General features: G+C 34.0%; 1 protein-coding gene across 2 annotated transcripts; it reads right to left on the reverse strand.

The window, feature by feature from the left end:
- Positions 1-287: 287 nt before the first annotated feature.
- On the reverse strand, positions 288-16,555 carry LOC144973513 (transmembrane protein 72-like). Of its 2 annotated transcripts, XR_013645565.1 has the most exons (7): positions 16,354-16,542; positions 14,088-14,148; positions 13,247-13,318; positions 12,330-12,466; positions 11,056-11,158; positions 8,680-8,888; positions 288-1,195 (listed from the first exon to the last, which is right to left on the reverse strand). XR_013645565.1 is itself a non-coding variant. In XM_078916023.1 (6 exons), exons 1-6 carry the CDS (start codon positions 16,430-16,432, stop codon positions 8,777-8,779), a joined length of 564 nt encoding a protein of 187 aa, XP_078772149.1. In that variant the 5' UTR covers positions 16,433-16,555; the 3' UTR covers positions 7,691-8,776. The 2 variants fall into 2 exon arrangements, 1 of the variants encoding a protein (XP_078772149.1); XM_078916023.1 differs by lacking the exon at positions 288-1,195 and having other exon boundaries at positions 7,691-8,888; positions 16,354-16,555.
- Positions 16,556-22,239: the final 5,684 nt, after the last annotated feature.

The raw sequence follows: 22,239 nt of genomic DNA on the forward strand, positions 1-22,239 counted from the left end.
TGATGATGATGGTGTTGATGAGAATGATGAGATTAGCTATAACAATCATGAGGATAACGAGAAATGTTTCATAGCTACACAACCTAGACAGCAGACAGACCTCCAAATTCATTCTAATCAAATATACACACACAAACACACTCACACTCACACACACAAATCGAAGGCATCCTGTGTGACAATCACTTTACTATTTGACTCAGAGCTCCAATATAAGGATTAAGCCAGGGGTGGACCACAAGATAATAAACATTGAATTTTAAGCCAAAGTTAAGAATATAATAAGCTTTTTTTCATTTTTTTTTTTTTTCTGAGGCAGAAATAGAAAGGAGCAGGGAGAGAGAGGCCTATAAGGTGGGTCGAGTTGAGATGTCGAATGCCAAACAGTAGGCCTGAAACTCTATCATAACAAAATGCATAACGGTAGCTCTTCTTTTTTAAAATAACTTATGACTTTTAAAGAGCTTCTAGGGTGATATAGTGTAAGTTCACTTTGATCATACATTCACTAATGAGTAAAAAAACCCTAAAAACGATATTTTTTAATTAATTTTTTAGATACGGGGTAAGGAGCTATATAAAAATCATATATTATTATTATAGAGAATGTGAGTAAAGAGCCTTTTCCAAGGATCCAACTGTACGCCGAGCGAGACTCAAACCCAGAGCATTCCAGTCTGAAAGCAAATGTTATACTACAAGTCCACATAGCTGCATGAAGCAGGCACTTATTCCTATTTCAAATAAATAAATAAAATTCCCTTTATTCATCCCCAAGGGGAAATTTGTCTTTAGGGTCTATTCCAAGGGAAGACCGGAATAACCCAGGCGTCAGCCGCAGAGCAGCGCCGCAAAGTGAGCTAGGGCGAGTTGACTTGCTCAAGGCCACACAACGCAGCGGGGGTAGATTGAACTCGGTACCTTTCGGGTAGGAAGCAAAGACCGTACCACCGAGCAACGCTGCAAAAATGATGAAGAAAAACAATAAAACTGATCATTGCTGCCGCTACAACTAACTGGCTACAATTAACTTTCTGGTGTCCAATTTACCCTGGCATGAAAATACTCCATTGAGGCAGTGAGTCTCATTCACATTTCATTCACGGAAAAAAAACCCCACAAAAATCACGATTCAGTCACACACGGTGGGGAGACAGTAGAGTTTTATTACATCATGGCACAAGACGAGAGAGATCTGGAACAAGAAAGAACAACAGATCAATGGTAGATAATCAGGGAGAAAGGCACAATCTAACACTAACACTAATAATCATTTTATCAACATTATCTTTATATTCATGACCAAGTGTCTTAAAACGATGTTTTGCCAGGATGACCCAGTGTCTAAAACAGTGAGTGAGAGAGAGAGAGAGAGAGAGAGAGAGAGAGAGAGAGAGAGAGAGAGAGAGACTATTTTTGAAAACTCTTATCAATACAAATAATTCGAAATAATGTCAAGAAAGTACTTTCAATGGATAAACAAACAATCAAACAAAAAGGTTTTGATGAGGGTAGTAGTAGTAAGATGAGTGAATTGGTTAAAATGATGTGCTCATACACACAATCACACACACACAAGGACACATACATACAATGAAATTCCTCAGACGATAAGAAATCATAAAGAGAAAGAAATAAAGTAAATCAGTTACATCAGTTACATACAGTTAAAATTTGTTTCTATGGTTTTAAAAATAGAGAAGAAAAAAATGATTACAAAAATAAATATACCATATTATGAGATTAATTTAGTGAGATTATTTTGGAAGACAGGGGAGGCAACTTGTCACTACTTCAAATTATCAAGTAACAGCAACAGCAATGAAGAAAAAACAAAATTGAAGAGCCAAGTGGTAAAAATAATGAAGTCACATGAATTAGTTTTGAAAAAATGGGGGTTAAAGTTTGGGCTATTCGGCTATAGATAGTATAAGGATGACGTCACTGCGGTCTTTGTTATTGTTTTTTTGCCATCCGTGTTTAGGAGTAATTCTCACTAAACTGTATTAACAAGACTATAAAGGTTCAATGTTACACAGAGTTTTGTGTGTTGAAGTGTTGGTCCGTTATACTTCCGGATAGCAACATTGTGAGCTTCTTAGCCAAGCGCATACTAGCTATAGAGAGTGTTATACAAAAAATAAATTTGTAGTACTGAGATAGAGCACATGGGTTACGTTCACCATAAAAAATATTTAGTGAGTGACCTAAGGTGCTTATGCTTAAAGTTAATCACTGATAAGCTGAAAAAAAAAAAAATTATAAAAAATGTGACTGGAGTACTTTTAATATCGGGGACTTCAGTTTAAAATAATATTGTTTCCTTTATTCAAATATAAATGAAAACAAAAAAAATCATCATACCAAGAAAACGTTTAAAAGTGTCATCATAGATGATATTGTACAAGATGGATCAGAAAAAAATCCCTCCAGCTCAGAGATAAAATAATATACACAGAAATAAAACCACGAATGTTGGTAGATTTTTCAATCAAATAGAAACCAGTGATACAGCATTGTTGCCGTCTTAAGAGAAAGAGTCGTATATCGGGGGGGGGGGAAGACAGGTTTTACAAGACAGGCCAAAAATCAATCAAATTGCATAATCTTATTTGTGTGATAAAACTTTAAATTTATTGATTTAGAATCACGAAACCCTTTTAGAACATTGCGCATTTGGCTGGAGACTATGACGGAGTCAATAACTCAATTTGACCCAATTACAGATGTGACCCTTTGTCCTATGACGGCTAATTATATATCATAATCAAAGATGAAATAAAAATTAAATAATAAGAGGATACGAATTTCAGTTCATTCAGCTTAGCAGGAGGTCTGTAAAGTTGAACGATTCACTTGCAGTAGGAAATAAATCTCAAACTCAGTAACGCAGAAAGATTAAAAAAAAACAAAATCAAACATACAAGCAAAGAATGAATAAAGCACTCGGAGATCGTTGAATAGGAATAAAATAATTTAGAACAGATCTTAGTCTTCATTTAAAGTTCAAGTTGTTGATAAGTGCGGCTATGTGGTCTAGTGGTATGACACTCACTTTCGGATCGGAAGGTCCTGGGTTCGAGCCTCGCGCTCGGCGCATAGTTGAGTCTTTGGAAAAGGCTCTTTACTCACATTCTCTCACCGTACTCAGGTGTAAAGTGAGTACCGGGTCGTTAACAGCGTTGTCTTTGTCCGAAAAATTGTAATATCGCCAAACAGGCGTCATGTCCCGTCCTTCATGTTAAATGTTGCTGTTGACCAGGGACCCCTTGTAAAGCGCTTTGAGCACATTTAGTGGATATTGCGCTATATAAAGCTCAATTATTAATTATTATTATTATAAACAGATCGGATATGCAAGGCAAACACTTCCTAATGACAGAAAATGAAGTGAGTAGAAAAAAGCCAGAAGACAATAGAAAATAAAAAGTTCGCAGCGATGGGGGCTAGAACACGCCATCTTACTGATATGACAACTCTTCCTGGCTGTGAGATGGACGCTATGCAGTCGATGCCATCCTCCACTCCTCGGAGTAAGGTCGCGGGTTCGAGCCCCCATCGCCGTAAAATTATTATATTCTCTATCGTCCGTCTTCTGGCACTTTTCTACTCACTTCACTTTCTATTATTATCAACATAAGTGCCTGCTCCACTCACTTTTATGAATAAATACTTCCTAACGCTTATCCCATTCAAACTCAACACAGAGTCAGCTTTGTTCAGCCATAAACATCCAATTCAACACATTCCAACAATGTCGCCACATGTAAGATTAATGTACAAAAATTAATATATAAAAGCTTCAGAAAAACAACAAAAACAAAAAAAAAGAGACACTTAACATGGAAACGTTAACTAGCCATCTCTCTGTCCCACATTCATAGCATAAATAAATAATCTTAGTTCAATTACTATATTTTTTTCCTTCTCTCACTCTCTCAAACCTCAACAGCAATGTCATCAAAATTTGTTTCAAAGTGATAAAAAAAAAAAAAACCCCAATCAAAATAACCATGTTGAAGCTTCAGTCATAGAGGGGGGGGGGGGGGGGGGGGGAGGAGGAGGAAGGGGGAGAGACAGGATAATGTGATATTGAAAAAATGCCTGCAATGGATCTTCAGGTACTTGCTCTCATACAGCCTTTCGTATCATAGACGATTCAAACTTATGCCTTTGGTACAATGTATTAACAAAGATTAATGGCTTACATACAGAAAGACATGCTTCATAACTGTGCTTCATTTATGGAGAATTTAATCAATAATAATATATATTCGCCCGATACAAATTTGCAAACTCGTAAAATAGGACTAATATGATAATTTAAAAAAAAAATAATTTAAAACTTCATGCTCAACACAATCGGATATACAATCTGACAAAACAGCCAAGACCACCACTGTAGTACACTTTATCAATCACTTTCAGGAAACAAGTAATATTTCCAATAACACCTTTCCCCCCCCCCCCCCCCGACTCCATTTGTTTGCCATTAAACGGAACAAGCTACCCAATGCTACAGATGCATCACCGAGTACATATAAATTTCATGTCAATAGACAACAATTACAAACAATCGTAATAAAACTGAACGACTAGCCCGACTAATGACAATGTTTTTGAAACAGTTATAAAGTGAACATTCTCAAATATATAATATAATCCAATAGATAATTTTTTTAATTAAAAAAAAATAGTTGCACCAATTCCTGACAGGCGTGTTAAAAAGCCATGACTAACATTAACTAAAACGATTTCATTTGAATGCGACCAGTTTTAATGCTACAACATTTCATTTCATGTAATACGTGAATGATGTGACAAGTGTGTAGCGTGTTGTGACAAAAACACACTGGAATGTAAATATCAAGGCCAAGAAAAAAAAAAAAAAAAAAAAAACCCACAGATCTGACACTGACATCTTAATTAAAAAATCTATGTAAAAAGAAAATGTCAAGGTCTCTATTCAGATTCAACCCTTTAAAAAATAATAATAAATATCAATCATTTCATACACAAAAATCTTTTAAATGCTTTAAAGGATATAAGTAATATATATTATTAGTATTATTCCACAAGAGATTCTATGATGAGTAAGAATAAGACGTTTAAAACCATTTCATGGATACAAAAAAATCTAAGAGGAGGAAAAAATCCAAATTTGATCAGTTATGACAACAACAAATAATTTTTTAAAAAGGGGGAAAGAAAAAAAAAGAATAAAAATAAAACCATTAGATTCAGATTACTAGAATTGAGTGGTAAATTTTTTTTCTTTAAGAGATAAGCAACAGATTGAAAAATGATTTGGATGCAAGAAAAGAACTGGACCAGGGCTTAGGACACACCGAAAAAAATATAAAGATGAAATTGATCAACGTTACCAACAAATATAACAACTCATATGATCATATTTTAACATATATATTATTATCACTAAACAGGTCCCACAATCCCATCTCATTGCCCACCCCTCCCAATACAGCCAACAAGGCCAGTGTGTCCAAAATGGCATTTCTAGGCTGTAAAACGGAGAGTTGTTTTTTTTATGTCACACCCAGTCACTTCAATCCTGAGGTCCAGTCCTTGTAAAATTTCAAATTAGAGACAAATTACAAGACTCTTCTCCAATTCGGAGTGGATTTGTTGACGAAAATTACAAAACAGCTTCTTTAGAAAAATCATGAAAAAATATTCTGATGCAGACGCGAAGTGAGAAAATTGATTAGCTTGATAGTGGTTCTATAAGAGATCTTACAGGTCCAAATTTTCATCAAAATTAGTGAAATTATTTTTTTATCATCAGTCTAAAATGATGTCAAGTTCAATTTTATTTATAACCAAAAATTTACAGCAATTTTTTAACAGTTACTTTCTTGTTTCACCTCCATTTTGTAAAAGGCTGTCGCTGATATGCATTTTCTGTATCAAAACAATAAAACCTAAGGACACTACAATCTACCTAAGCTTAGGGGGCAGTGTGGCTCAGCGGTAAGGTCTTTGCCTCGTACCCAAAAGGTACTGAGTTCAACTACCCACCTCGTTGTGTGGCCTTTGCGCCAGTCACCTCGCCCTAGCTCACTTTGCTGTACTGCAGCTAACACCTAGGTAATTCCTGTCTTCCCTTGGAATAGACCCTAAAGGCAAATTTCCCCTTGGGGATGAATGAAGGGAATTTTATTTTATTTATTTTTTTTTTTATTTTTTAAATTTACAAATGACTTTTTGAAAAAGGATCCTTGTGTGTAGATACATCTCAAAGTTGAAAGAGGACTTGAAAACAAAGGCACGGATATTTAACTCTATCAACAAACCAGTGATGAATATGGCAATTTGTCAAAATGGAGGAAAATGTATCGGTCCATTGAGCCAACTCAAACCACAATGCAAAAATTACACATATTACAATATCATAATTACGTAACAAAATAATAATAATAATAATATATTGTATTTGTTAAGCGCTCTACCATATCACGAGGAAGTGCTCAGAGCAGGCACATCAGCACATTAATATAACACACTTCTTTCGTAATTATTTAATACCAATATCTAGAGGTCCCTAAATGTGTCAAAAAACTGGATAGTATTGTACAATACATTTTAAATATATAATGAATTATCTTTCCCAAAAATAATTTTAAAGGTTCACAATAGTAATCATACCACTCAGTACACCAAGAGATTATGATAAACTTTTGGCCAAAAGGCTAGAAAGTATTTGTTTTTACTTTACAAAGTACACACTACAATACCTATGTTACTGCAACCTTGTGGTTGTGCAGTTTATAGTAATTTGTAAAACATAGTCCATCTAACAAAGGCAAAATAGTCAATTTAAAATAAGCCTCTGAACAATTGCTTTATAAGTTGATCAACGTGACATATTTTAAAACAATTATCTTTCAATGACCAGATGACTTCTATAAACATGACTATGCCATCATTCATCTACAAACTGTCACTTGTTTGGGTTCTTTTTAAAGCCAGTATTTCTAAATAATGGTGAAAAAATGTGATTCTATAATGTCTTAATTGCGTTATGTTTATAGTATTAACATTTCTTAATGTTTTCAATAGCAGCTCTTAATCTTGACCCTTTTGATAACTTAATATTTAATAACTTAATGTTGTTGATTAATATGCTTAAAGATGTTTTTGAGAGTAATGCGTTTTCCTAGTTACATATTATGATCTCTTAATACAGTTTGTAAATTTTGCTTTTCCCAACTTCAGAAAATTCAGGAGTCACTTGCATGTTTAATAAGTTGCCAAGGTAAACAAAACATGAAAATTATCCCTGATTAATTGCATACAATTTAAATATAAATTATTTTTTTTCCCCTGAGAAATCACATATATTAAAATAACCTAAACATCAATTCTTATTCTGCAACACCGAAGTAGTTAACATTTATGTATACTCTCAGGACGTAATGAAGTTGGTTTCATTGCAAGATGAGAGATGAGTTTACCCGTTCTAACTCTATACTGATATAGGTTTCCGAGAATTGTATATGAGGATATAAGATTTATCCAAACTTGATAAGTAAAGGCACTAAGGAAAAAAACAAACTAAATCAACAGTCTCTATAATTCCAACAAGATTACTAAGTAATATTTCACACTTTCTTCTACGCAATCCAAAGACTTTTGGGAATTAAACAAGGCGAGATTTTCTCTTATTTCATTTGAGTTTAGTTGCTGATTGTGACATAATAGAGCATTGAACCTTCCTATATCACAACCAAACAATACAATATCAATACAGTGATGATCTATTCAAGTATCACAATCATTAATATTCAGACCTGCCACATAAAACAAACACGTCAATCTGCAATAATTATAAATTACTAATAAATAAATAAATTGATTTATAAATTGATTAACTTACTAATAAATAAACAAATTTAATAAATGAGGTTACAAAACAATTTTTAAAAGGTCTGCATCGCCCTGAGAATTTCATCTGCATAAATCGTAACTTTGAAATCTTCAGAAGTTCAATTTGAAAAGATCATGTCGGCATGCTAGGGAGGCAGCACAGCAAAGCGCTGTCAAAGTTACCAACAGGATGTTTTTTTTAGCCCTTTCATTCTGAACATTTTGCACTTTATTTCATTGAATTATCTGTAACAGAACCAAAAGTTTCGTATTTAAGCAGAAAAGTCTAGAGAAAAAAAAAGAACATAGACTATAGAAAAGTGGTGTCTAAATTTGGCTATGTACATATTTCAAGAATGAGGTTTTGTACGAGGGATTTTGAGTTAAATCTCAACTAGGAAATTGGCATACTGTGCAGCAAAACAAATGTTCTCAAAATTTCCTGCATAGTTTAAGAAAAACGAATCTGGATCTGAAATAGAAATGAAAGGGATCCAACCAGCCCTCCCGCAAAATAAAAGAAATTTCAACCATTGTATTTATGTGGCAGGCCTGAAAATTGAATGACTATATTTATTTTTTTTAAACTGCAAAATTACTGTTTGAAAAATAAAACACGATAAAGCATTGCAGGATGGATGAAATTTAAAAAAAAAATGAAATGCATTTAAAACAAATTATGAAAACAAACATGAAAATGATCAACACACAAATACTCACTCATTCTCTCACTCAAGTGCATAAACATACACTTAAACACACACAGAATCATGCATATACAAGCAACTATACCGTAATCCATAACATCGGTCGATTTCTCACTACTTCTTTTCCAAGTTACACACGATTTGTCGAATACTCTCCTCTTTTACTCTTGCCTTCACTATGGCTACAAGTCTAATATCTCAGATTGATCGGCCAGAGACGTGATTGTGTTGACATTATTGGGGGATGAGGGGTTGACGATATCTTCTTCTAAGTCTTCTTGTTCCTCTTCAAATCTGTGGATAAACAGTCAAGTTGAAATATAACTCTCTCGTAATGGGGACTTTTTTTAAAATGAGCTTTTATATAGTGCAATATCTACTAAATGTGCTAAAGCGTATTACAAGGGATCCCTGACCAACAGCAAAAACACAACATGTAGAACGAGACACAACGCCTGTTAGGCGCTATTACGCTGTCAACAGCCAGGTACTCGTTTTAAACCTGAGTATGGTGAGACAGTGTGAGTAATGAGCCTTTTCCAAGGACTCAATGATGCGCCGAGCGAGGCTCGAACCCAGGGCCTTCCAATTCAAAACCGAGTGTCATACCACAAGACCACATAGCCGCACAAATATTTTTTTAAAATTATTTTTTAAATCATAAACCAATGCTTACTTTACTTGATGTTGCAAACTGCACCTTTGAAATTTAAAACATTGTGTGTAAATTGGCATTTGAAAATTAGTATCATGATTATAATTAACGATATTTTTTATTTATTTATTTATTTTTACATTTTTTTTTCCAAATTTGATTCCCAGACCAGGTGTATGTACATGATTATGTAAAACTGTATCTACATTTAAATTCTAGGAATAATAGGATTATCAATAAAGCCTTCAGAGATAAAATGTTCAAGTGATTTATACTTTATCATATGAAAATATTTTTTTTTACATTGTAGTGGAGGTGGTTTTAAACATATTAATCAATTAATTAATCAATAAAATAAATTTCAAAGCCAAAAAAAAAAGAAATAATAAATAAATAAATAATTAAGAAGAAGAAGAAGAAGAAGAAGAAGAAGAAGAAGAAGAAGAAGAAGAAGAAGAAGAAGAAGAAGAAGAAGAAGAAGAAGAAGAAGAAGAAGAAGAAGAAGAAGAAGAAGAAGAAGAAGAAGAAGAAGAAGAAGAAGAAGAAGAAGAAGAAGAAGAAGAAGAAGAAGAAGAAGAAGAAGAAGAAGAAGAAGAAGAAAAAGAAGAAGAAGAAGAGCAACAACAACAAAAACAAAGTAACTGATCATGAGGGCACAAAAGGCTAAGTTTCTACCAATCCTGAAAACCTGAGACTTCATATAATTGCCTTGGATAATTTAGTTTTATGGCATAAATGATATCAATGTACAAGTAAAAATAATCCTTGCATCCCTTCAAGGATATCAACCCTCATCACCAGGTGTAAAATGAGAACCTGGCCGTTAACAGCATTTTTGTCTCTGTTGGGGAAAAAAATTGCAATATCGCCTAACAGGCATCATCAAGTCTGCCAACTTGCCAAAATCCTTTTGGGGGACAACTGATATTCATTTCAGTGTCACTTTAATGGCACACAAAAGTCTATATAGACCTACAGACAACTTCATCTAGACAAATGTTAATGAGTATAATTTAATACACATTAGCATATTAGAACGCTTAAACCTATAATTCTCTTACCCATTTCCTCAAAAGGTATACACGGTCACAATGCACATCCAAAAGTACTCAAATGATATAGTATAAAATGTGTAAAAATTAACAGATGGATTAGAGACTAAACAGGGGGTCAAATAATAATAGAAGACACAGGCCATGGCAGTCTCAGCAGAACAAAGCATTGAATGGATGGATTTAGCCTTGACAGGACCTCCCTTCCCCCCCCCCCTCTCCCCACCAAACACACACCCAATGTGGCACACAAATACACACTGCCAAAGTTAAGTAGTCGACAGTACACAACAATACTACCAATATTATGGTCATTGACCCCAGTTCACAATAATTTTATCAATATCTCGGGTCACGGGTCATTGAACCCACCTATATAATAACGCATCGGTCATTAGTAAATCAACTACATACACTTTGATGGGACCAATCAGACACACAGAATGTGTATTGATTGACCATAAAGGACAATAACGAAATAAACCAGCACCACTTCTGTGGCTTTTTTGGGCCATTTCCATCACTCCTTGGTGAGCACAGTATTTCCATGGCACTTGGCAGCTCTGCGTTATTATGTCTCGTTGTTCTTCTTGTTACGTATTGCTGTTGGTCAGGGACCCTTTGTAAAGCGCACAGGGAGAATTTATTGGATATTGCACTTTTAAAAAACTCAGGTTTTTGTTGTTTTGTTGTTTTTTTTTTAAAGTCACATTATTTTATCAATAATCAAATCAAATATAATGTCAAACTTTACCTGTCATACGTAGCATTATCCTCCAGACTTGAATTTTCTTCATCTCTGCGAGTTTTAAACGTTTTTAACATGTATAAAATACCAGTAGTCACAAGTAAACATCCTGTTATAAAAAATAAAAATAAAATATAAATAAATTTTAAAAATCAATTTTAGTATAAAAAGGAAAATATTGAAGTAATAGTTCTACAGTCGTCCTAGAATGCATCAGTACACAAAATACATTAAATTTCTAAAACCGATAGATATCCTTTAATAAAACTTTAAAAGATTGCTCGGATTGCACAAAACCTAAAATAAATAGTCTGAGCTCTACACAAGCCCAAAGGACTCTTCGTTCAGATTGTAGTCATTTCCATCTAAAGATCCTGTATCGCAGAGTAAAGCCTGGCATGAATTCATTTCAATATTTTGGACAAAAATATGGAACAACAAACCCTCTGGCATCTGAGAATTGTCTAGCACAAACACTATTAAAAGCTGTCTTCAAAACCCACCACTTTATTGGACATATTATCATCATCATCATCATCATCATCATCGTCATTATTATTATTATTATTATTATTATTATTATTATTATTATTATTATTATCATTATCACCATTATTAACATCATTATTACCATTATCTTAAAATCTAGCCTAAATATCGCTATATAAGAATCATTGAGAGTGTCTAGTAGAACAATTCATCATCTTAACACTGATTGTATTTGAAAAAAATATGATCAATTTGATCATCAATACACCAATGTTATGTCATGTCTTAGATTGACACAGATGACTACACTATAAGCAAAATTCATTGGGATGTGTAATATGTCAACAAAATGAAACAAGTTTAGCACATGAGCAAATTCACACATTCATTCCACTTTTGGATTTAAATGTGGGGCTATGTGTTCTTGTGGTATGAAACTCACTCGGGTCGGAATGTCGAGCCTCGCTCAGCACATAGTTGAGTCCTTGGAAAAGACACTTTACTCACATTCTCTCACTGTACTTTTTAAAAAGAAAACATTCGATATTGGTACACATTGAGGACAAATTATGACCCTACTATTCTTTATTCTCATTGAAATTATATCCTAACAAATACTCTTAAGAGCAATACGTGTAAGAGTAATACTCGGCCAAATAAATCCCCGAGACATTTGCAGATCTAGGCTAATAAACAAGCATAGCTCTCTTTTTTTCTTGTGTCCAAACGTAATTACAACTTTATCTCCACATCACTTTTGTATCTGTGATCATATCCAAGAGGGAACTTACCCGTCACAACGGCTAACACTGCCTCAGCAGGTCTGACAAAACATGGCGGTGAGAATATGGCAAAGTAGAGACCTCCCTTTTTCCAGTCATCCAACCACAACACATAGTCCCAAAAACGGAGAAAACAACTTGTTCGACTGGACAAAAGTAAATATACTTTAGAATTAGTAGAAGTTCAGTTTTTGTCAAATTTATTAATATAGCTAAATAGGCAAGAAAAATAATAATAAAAGTTAAAGTCAGTAAAGTACAATCATGAAGTATAAAATAGGAGAAAAATGCAATTAATTTAATGCCTACTATCCAAAAGAATGAAGCTATATAAACTTTTTAATATACAGATTAATTTGGAATAAATTCCACAACTGGGTAAAACGATGGATACTCTGATTCTTGTCAAGGGTATAATTGAATAGAATTTGACCCAAAGAAAATGGATTATAATCTTTGCATCATAAATGTCAGATATGATATGATTGTCATTTCAAAAATATAAATGTTACAACAAAAAAAAAAAAGGGGAAAATGAACTCACACACAGATCAAAAATATATAAGGACGCATTAGTAAAAGATAAAATAAGATAAGTAAATATCAGAAAAATACAATCAAATTTTGAATGTCTATTGTCCAAAGAGTGAAGCTATATCTTTCTTAACATGCATTTTAAATTGGAATAAATTCCACAACTGGGTAAAAACTAAATATGTGTAGAATAGAAAATAAACAAGATCCAGTGCAGATAGGGGAATTGGGGGGGGGGGGGGTGATCTGAATTTGAATCCATTGATTCAATGTTTATTATTATAGACGTCAGAAATGATATTTATATTATTGTTAAAATCCTTAAAATTTCCTCTATTCAAACTATCTTTCAAAATGATACACATTTTTTTTAAAAAGGAAAAATAAATTACCTCACACACAGTTCAACTAAATTATTCAATAAGAAAACAAACTCCAAAAATGTGATGACAGCGGCAACAATACTGAGGAAACAAAATAAAGAAGGGATTATGTACTTTCTATTGTTGATGTTTACTAATTATAACTGAGTTCATTGATAATCTAACAACACATTATAATTCAATTCAAATTTTCAATATTTTCTGAAATATACTACATATTACTCGGAGTACACAGGAATAATAGCAAATAAGAAATAAGAATAAATAATAGATTTAAAAATGTATGAGCTTTCTCTGACATATAAACAAATTATTATACATAGATCTAGGTAAATATAAATTAAATCAACACATGTAAACAATCTCTCCATAACATTTACTTGTGCACTCTCACACTCTCTCCAATTTTTTACTTCCTTTAGAAATTAAAATCAGTTTTCTTAGAGTTAAAATATGGAAATTTCCGTTAAGAAAAACTGCTGCCAAAACAATTACATTTCTTTTTACCATCCCACAAAGATAAACACTAATAATACACTTATAATAATTATATACAATTCAAGCTACTCATATATGTACATTGACATTTTGTATGTTTAAAAAGAACACAAGCTTCACAAAAGTTTTAAAACAGTATCAGACAATGCCTTTATTTGTGATAGAACAGTGATTTTATCAAACTTAAGAAAAATAAAGACATTGATGTTTTGTACCATAGGCTGACGATTAATAGGCCCAATGTCCAGATTTCTTCAAATAGAAAAAAAAAAAACTGACTTAATAGTTTTGTTTTAAAAATTGAAAGTTTAAAAAAAAACATTGGTTACTAGAATACAGTTATTCAACTCACAGAAAATAAACTCCAAATGTATAACCATAGAAGGCATATTCAATACCAACTCCCCACAAAGCTGAGGAATAAAAAAAAGAGACTGGGTATAAATAATTATTATACAAATAAATAAATAAATAAATAAATAAATCATGGCGTCAAAGACATTTGTGATCCTTAGTAAAAAGAGATTCTTTTCAAATGGAAAGATTCAGTTGCAATGGCGTGTATTATTAAGACATTTTATAAAGCTTTTGCAATATGTGCAGGACAAAAAAACTATGTCAATTTTTAAAACAACAATTACTATGTTCCTTGTGACAATATCAGCTCTTGATCTAGATTGTTAAGTCAGCCTCAGATTCACAGCATCAATATCACATTTGCAACATGTAACAAAATAAAAAAGTTTTTAAAATTCCCTTTATTCATCCCCAAGCAGAAATTTGTCTTTACGGTCTATTCCACGGGAAGACTGGAATGACCCAAGCATCAGCGGCAGTGCTGCACCACAAAGTGAGCTAAGCCCAGGTGACTTGTTCTAGCAACACAGCATGGTGGGTGGTCGAACTCAGTACCTCTTGGTTATACAAAGCCAAGACTGTACCGCTGAGCCAGGTTGCCCTGTGTGTACTTAAAGTATTTTAAAATGAAATTCCAGAAAAGTGCTCATTACTCTATCTTCAAAATGGTACAGAGAGATAACAATTCAGTTTAAAGGAGTCTCTTGTAAAGCTGTCTGTAAGAATTTGTTTAATGACTCTTGTTAGGTATGTGATTTTATTGTAAACATTTAACGTGTGCCTACTATGAACCAAATATTGCATCAAAACATCTAGTTTGTGATGACAATATATTATAATTTATTTTTTTGATCTGTATGTAAAAAAAAAACTTTCAGAGGCTTAAATAAAGCTCATGGAATTGGATTTAGTCCCAGTTTCAGTGGTGTTAAACAGACCATAGGAATTGATTGATACAATTAAAAATTTTCTGCAAGATATAACAGACCCAGCCACCCAATTTTGAGTCAGAAAAAAACCTCTACTGCATCAAGAAACGATACTGGTAACTTTTGTTTGTGAGGCGTGTGCTCTACCAGTTGAGCTATTTGGATCCCTACTCACTTTATGTACTTGATGAACAATTGCTGGTTTTTAGGAGTACTTTCATTTAGAAAAATGAGAGCGATCTATATTCAGGTTTTTATCCGAGTCACCGATCACATGATCTGTTGCTTTCCAAAGATATAACATTTCTTGATAGATGTAAGCACAATACTTTATTATGGAAGTTGTAATCATACCTATGGATCAAGCTGAACATAACGACCCACTGAAGTGGAAATTTCGAAAATTGTGAACATTTGTTTATTCTGAACATTACGTCTTTTTTACAGCACACCTTGCAATGTGACCATTGACTTGGAAAAATGATATAGATCGTCCCCATTGTTAAATGAAAGTGGCGATGATTATGCAAAGGGGACTATTTACAAGTTGGGTTAACACATGGTTTACCACTGTATCGGCAGCAATAAACTGGAAGATTTTTTTATGATTACAAGGGTGGTTCCTGTGATTAGTCCTAAAGACATTGAGTAGTAGTCTTAGACTTAGGGGTTTGGTTTTTTTTTTTCATTTCAATAATACTGATCTGAGATTCCATGTGCGCATATTTCATTGTATAATTTAAATTTCAATTGGGAAATCATTTGTGAATAGCACTTAAATCAAAGCCAATAATTTTATTCTAAGAAAAGACGGATCTATTATTTGCCTTTGCAATGCCAGAGATCTCTAGTCATCATTGTTTTCATTTCATGTGATTGTGATTATTTGTTTATCTGCTGGATGGGGAATTAATTTATTTTTTTTAAATTTTAATAATTGTGGGTGAGGAATATTCTTGTGTGGCTTATTGTAACTGAATTCGTTTGTATTTGTATGGCACAGCCATGAAGTTGGCCTCAGCCTCGGAGTTCTGGTGATGTGTAGCTAGTGGCTAGTGATGAAGGAGGGACAGCCCAGGAGTTTTTATTTTTATTGTTTCAAACAATAAACTTGAGCTCTTGATTTAGAAAAGTTTCAACTTATATTGTCGTAATGATGAATTCGAAATAATGTCTTGTTAATTATTAGAACACAGAGATCTCGATCTCAAAGTCATACGGGTCGTGGTAACAGTAACGGTAAAGGTTTTCATTCACATTCATGATTCATTCGATACGTGTTGTTGACAATCCCAACTCTCGGACCATGAGGAGCGGAAGTCATTCACTTACCAAGAGCAGTGCCCAATCCAAAGACACGACATGCTGCAACCAACCCGTTCCAGCATCTATCATCACTTCTGGTATTCATATTTACAGTAGATCAAGTTCTTCACAAAATAAATAAAGTCATAATAATCGACCGTCTACTTTTCATTTCAGTCAGATGAAGCCATGCAAGCAACTAAGGGCAACAACTTTGACCCGGAACTGAAAGTTAACCCTTGGCGTTCATTGGTTCAACAGTGTGGGGACATTTGGCATGTGCAGGGTTGCCAGTTTGGCATTTTAAATGCCAGATTCCAAAAATCTGGCATTTTTGAAAACCGTTTGGCATTAGAAAAATCATTTGGCATTTGGCATTTTCATTTGGCATTTTCTTTTCTTGTATATTATACTTCAAATGACACCTTTTCTTAATTAAGTTTCATAAGAAACACGAAACAGTAAGTTTTCTTAATTGTCAATAATTATTTAACTGTTTACGTATTTACCTTTCATGTTAATGTATTTCTTTTTCACTCTTAAAATCCAACCGTGGTGTAGTGGTTTAGCACTCCACTTAGTAGTCAGTAGGTAAAAAATTACCCCAACAGGAAATTTAGTATAATTCAAAAAAAAAAAGAAAAAAAAAAGAAAGAAAAGAAAACACGCAAGCCACCAGGATTGGTAGTAAATTGTCTATCAAAAGTGAGTAGTTTTCTTAGTGGGGGTGGGAGTCAACAGACTTTGGCATTTTTTTGAGTGTTTTGGCATTTTTTGAGTCTTCCCCTGGCATTTTGTTGAAAAATAATCTGGCAACCCTGGGCATGTGTTGAGTTTTTCGAAGTAATGGAATGTGGTGATGCAATAATCTGAGCTTGACATTATGTTGACATGTAAGTGAATAATAGGGTAACTCGGTCTGCATGTCTTGTCGGACAATAAACTTAATTCACAGAAATGCACACACCTACACGTCATCGATGACGCAAATTACCCTGTATACAATGAAAGGAATGAAAAGACGCGAATGCCCCAGCCCCAGGTCAAATGAAATTATGAAGTGCCGGTATGACTGGGTTCAAATTATGAATAATGAATAGAAAAAGCTAATTATAAAAATTAAATATTTTCATAATATTATTATGAAACGCCTAGTAACTTGGAGATATAGTCAATATGTGGAAGTCTAGTGGTAGACACCACTCGCTTTCGGATCGGAAGGTCCTGGGTTCGAGCCTCGCTCGGCGCATAGTTTAGTCCTTGGAAAAGTTTCTTTACTCACAATCTCCCACCGTACTCAGGTGTAAAATGAGGACCTGGCCGTTAACTATGTCAAAAAAAAAAATATAATATCGCCAAACAGGCGTTATGTCTTGTTCTACATGTTACGTGTTGCTGTTGGTCTGGGACCCTTTGTAAAGCGATCTGAGCATGTTTAGTGGATATTTCACTATATAAAATCTCAAGTTAATACAAAATCCTGATACCATGATTCAATCAATGGTTAGCAGTTCCCGTTGCTAGTTCAGGATTTCCAATTGCGCTATGCTAACGCTTGAAACAATATTGTAGAAGATCATAATTATACTTGAAATGTTATCTATATAATATATATAATATTTCTACTTCTGGCACGTCCACCCTCCGGTTTTGAGACAGCATTTTTCTCACATAATATGCCTATATCACCACAAGTGCTAGCCTCAGCTTTTATCGTTTGAACAAAAACAAAACGGGATGTCCAGATTGTGATACAGTTACACACGCTTTTGTATTGGGTATGACACAAACACACACACACTCACACACACATACACGGAGAGTGTGTGTGTGTGTGTGTGAGAGAGAGAGAGAGAGAGAGAGAGAGAGAGAGAGAGAGAGAGAGAGAGAGAGAGAGAGAGAGAGGGAGAGAGTAGTGCGTATTTATTCCCCATGATATTCGGTTTGAGAGATTTGGAGGGCCAAATCAGACATAGTTTGTTTGTTGTTGTTTTTTTGCGGGGTTGTTTACTTTTCGGTTTGTTTGTTGTTTTTTTGTGTGTGTTTGTTGTTTTTGTTTTGTTTTATTTTTTGTTTGTTTTTGTTTTTTTTGTTTTTTTGTTTTTTTGCTGGACTCAATTGGCCCAAAGGAAGAAGGAGATAGGAAGAATGAAGATAAATGTGAAACGCTTTTAGCATGGTGAAACCCATGATATGGCTTTGTTCATTTATAAGTGCAAATAAGTGCACGTCGGCCCTAATCCGACGTATGTGTATGTCATATGTATGTGTGTATGCGCGCGCATGCGTGTATTATGTTGTGTATGCGATATGTGTTTGTATGTGTGTATTTAAATCGTAAACCATTAAGCACGATGAATAGTAAGCCTATTTTGTGTGGTTCGAACATCGGTTCCTAATGATTGGTAATCCGATATTACACGGGATCCGGACTACGTCCGATAAAAAGCACCGGTGCTCTAATCGTAGTCGCCGTCTGGGTTATCGTGACCTTCACACGTGTTGACATGCTTTATGTTGTGTTACTTATGTCAGCTTAGCCTATCGAACGCAGTTGGTGGAATTCCCCAGGATGGGTGAACGCTGGTCTCTCTGAAATGGTGAATTCTGGGTACATCAACAGTCCTCACTTTTACTATCTCTGCTGTCCCACTATATCATTAAATCAGTATGTCCTTGTTTTTGTTCTGGAATGAGGCCAATTCGTTTCGCTTAGGTCCTGCCTGGAGTCTTTTTTTTTTCAGACAGGGAGACAGTCAGATGGAGATACTCAAAGATACAGTCGGTCGTTACTAAATTTGTTGATTTTATGTATCTTTGCCATCAATTTTATTATTATTTTATTTTTAATTTACACGTAGATCTAATTTAATATTGCTTTTTTAAAAATGTAAATAGGCCTACATATATTTGATGACGCCTTGCAATTCACGTTTGTAAAACCAATTTCCTTCTGAAGAAATAAAGTTTATATATTTATCATTTTTTTAAAAATATATATTATCAGATTTTTGTTGTTGTTTTCTTTTTGTTTTGTTTTTGTTTTGCTTTGCTTATGGCTTGTTTTACTTTTATTTATTTATTCAATTATTTATTTATCCATTTAATCATTTATCTATCTATCATTATCATCATCATCATCACCACCACCACCATCATCATCATCATCATCATCATCATCATCATCATCATCAACAACAACAACAACATCATCATCATCACCATCACCATCATCATCATCATCATCATCATCATCATCATCATCGTCATCATCATTATTATCATTATTATTATTATTATCATTATTATTATTATTATTATTATTATTATTATTATTATTATTATTATTATTATTATTATTATTATTATTATTATTATAATCATCATCATCATCATCATCGTCATCATGATAATTATCATTGTTATTGTTTTTGTTGCTGTCGTTGCTTTTCGTTAGTTTAATCATAATCATAATCATTTGAGTCCATCCCTTGTGGCGGAGATCATGTACTTGTAGGTGTGACTTATACGCATAATTCAATCTATAACAATAATATAGACAATGGACGATAGATTGCTTCTAAACGACGTGAACATGTATGTAGGTCTGACATCCGAACGTAGTTATGGCTTTATTTTAATCAATAACATTGTTCTAAATGACATTGGGTTATCAGACCTGCAAATAAGTGCATGTCACTTGTAAATAATCTAATGTATCTAGTCCCCTTGTTTAAAATAAATAAATAAATAAATAAAAAAACATAACATACTCGGGTATCTCAACTCTAAAGTTTTTGGGTCTTTTAGTTTTACCCTCTTTTCTTCCTCAATCGCTCCACCTCCAACTATTTATGGACCACCATGGTCTTCTTCATCCTTAGGGATTCCACAGGTTTTCTTAGAGTATGGCCTATCCATCCCCACCGATCAACAACCGACCGTACCCCTGCTTGTCGCCCACTATAATTTGACCAAATACGTTGAGATTTCGATACGATTTGCTTCAGCCGTGCCTGTCCCTAGATCGTCACAGGTAAAAATCTCAACATGTATGATGACCCTCTTTAAACGATGGTGGAATGACCAAAAAGTGTCGGATGGGCTGTAAAAATAAAACCAATAAAAACAAACAAAAAAGAAAGAAAAAAATCAGAGAGCATCCGATCAACAAACAATTGACGAATCTGCTTCGATTCTGCGATAGGTCGGATTTTTTTTTCTCTGACTCCATGGCCAAAGGGCATAAATCAGGTACTAGTTGGGTTAGATGTGGTCTTTATTTTTTTTAAAGTTTGAGCATTTTATAGCACAATATCCTAAACATGCTCAAGGCACTTTACAAGGGGTCCTAGCCAACAGCATCGTTTAACACCTCAAGACAAGACAGGACGTCCGACACAGACAACGCTGTTAACGGTCAGGAAATTATTTTATACCCGAGCACGATGAGAAAATGTAAATAAAAAGCCCTTTCCAAGGACTCAACTTGAGCTCCGCTCAGAGCGGGACGTCGGATTTGGACCTTCCAATCCGAAGGCGAGTGCCATACCACAGGACCATTACAATAATGTATTTTTTTTTTTAAATCATGCCAAAATCGTATTTGAATTGCATCCTTCCAACCTTCATGTATGGGTTAGAATCATGGCCCACACTAGTTGCGTCATGGTTAGAATGCTGGCTCATGACAAAAACAGATGTCGACAAATTATCTTTGTACTACACTATCAATCTGGCGAATCTCCTGGATCCAGTGAGGGTCTGCTCCAGCAAAGGACCTCCTCCAGAAACCATGATTATCACCAGACGGAGATGAATCTCGATGATAGAGCATGTTCTCCGGATGCCGGATTTCGCGATACCAAAGGTTGCCTGCCCCTTGCTGGACACCCGAAGCCAAAAGAAATTGAGGCGAGCTAAATCAGACATGTCGAAGAAGGACAGTGAAGGGGGAGATTCAGATTCTGGAACGAGTCCTGACATGGGTCTCTAGTCTCTGCGCCAAACGGTTCTGTGGCGGAAACAAATTAGTACATACAGAGACCTTTCATTTCTGCCATAGTTAGAGCAGAAGGCAATAACTAAGCATAAGTATTTAACAATAATCTTACAGAATGACGTCAGAGGGAATGAATTGATAACAATAATCGAATGGTTGGAACGCAGGCAACGCGATGTCAAGGGAAGAAAATCCAAAATCGTATCAGGTAAGAGAGTTAATATTTCATCGATTATCTCCCTTTTATTTTGATTTATTGAGCACATCAATGGGCCCGATGTGTATTTATCCACTAAAGTCTGATGTGAATCGAGGGCTGATTGAAGAGGAGGAATAATAATAATAATAATAATAATAATAATAATAATAATAATAATAATAATAATAATAATAATAATAATAATAATAATAATAATAATAATAATAAATAATAATAATAATAATAAAAAGAAGAAGAAGAAGAAAGAAGAAGAAGAAGAAGAAGAAGAAGAAGAAGAAGAAGAAGAAGAAGAAGAAGAAGAAGAAGAAGAAAGAAAGAAAGAAAGAAAGAAAGAAAGAAAGAAAGAATTATGAAAGAAAGAAAAATGAATAAAATAAATCAAAACAGATATTGTAACGGAGCAATACAGATACTCGTTATCATGTGGTGTAGCCAACAATAGAAAGTTGATTCTGTTTTGCGTGTCTGCGAGACAGATACAGTGAAGTTCATTGTGCACCGTTGAAAAGGAAAGAGCAACCTTTTAAAATGGCTTTTAAAATGATATGTCCATGATATTATAATGATTGATACTATTTTCAAAGTTTATTAGAGGTATTTTATTCCAGTTATTTATAAGTATCAAAATTGCGTTCATTTTACATAGTAAGATGTCAAAACACTAGATATCACTGAAAACAAGGAGATATTA

The sequence above is a fragment of the Berghia stephanieae genome, chromosome 5, assembly GCF_034508935.2.
Source record: "Berghia stephanieae isolate SIO BIC M18660-M18661 chromosome 5, UCSD_Bste_1.3, whole genome shotgun sequence".
Classification (NCBI taxonomy): domain Eukaryota; kingdom Metazoa; phylum Mollusca; class Gastropoda; order Nudibranchia; family Aeolidiidae; genus Berghia; species Berghia stephanieae.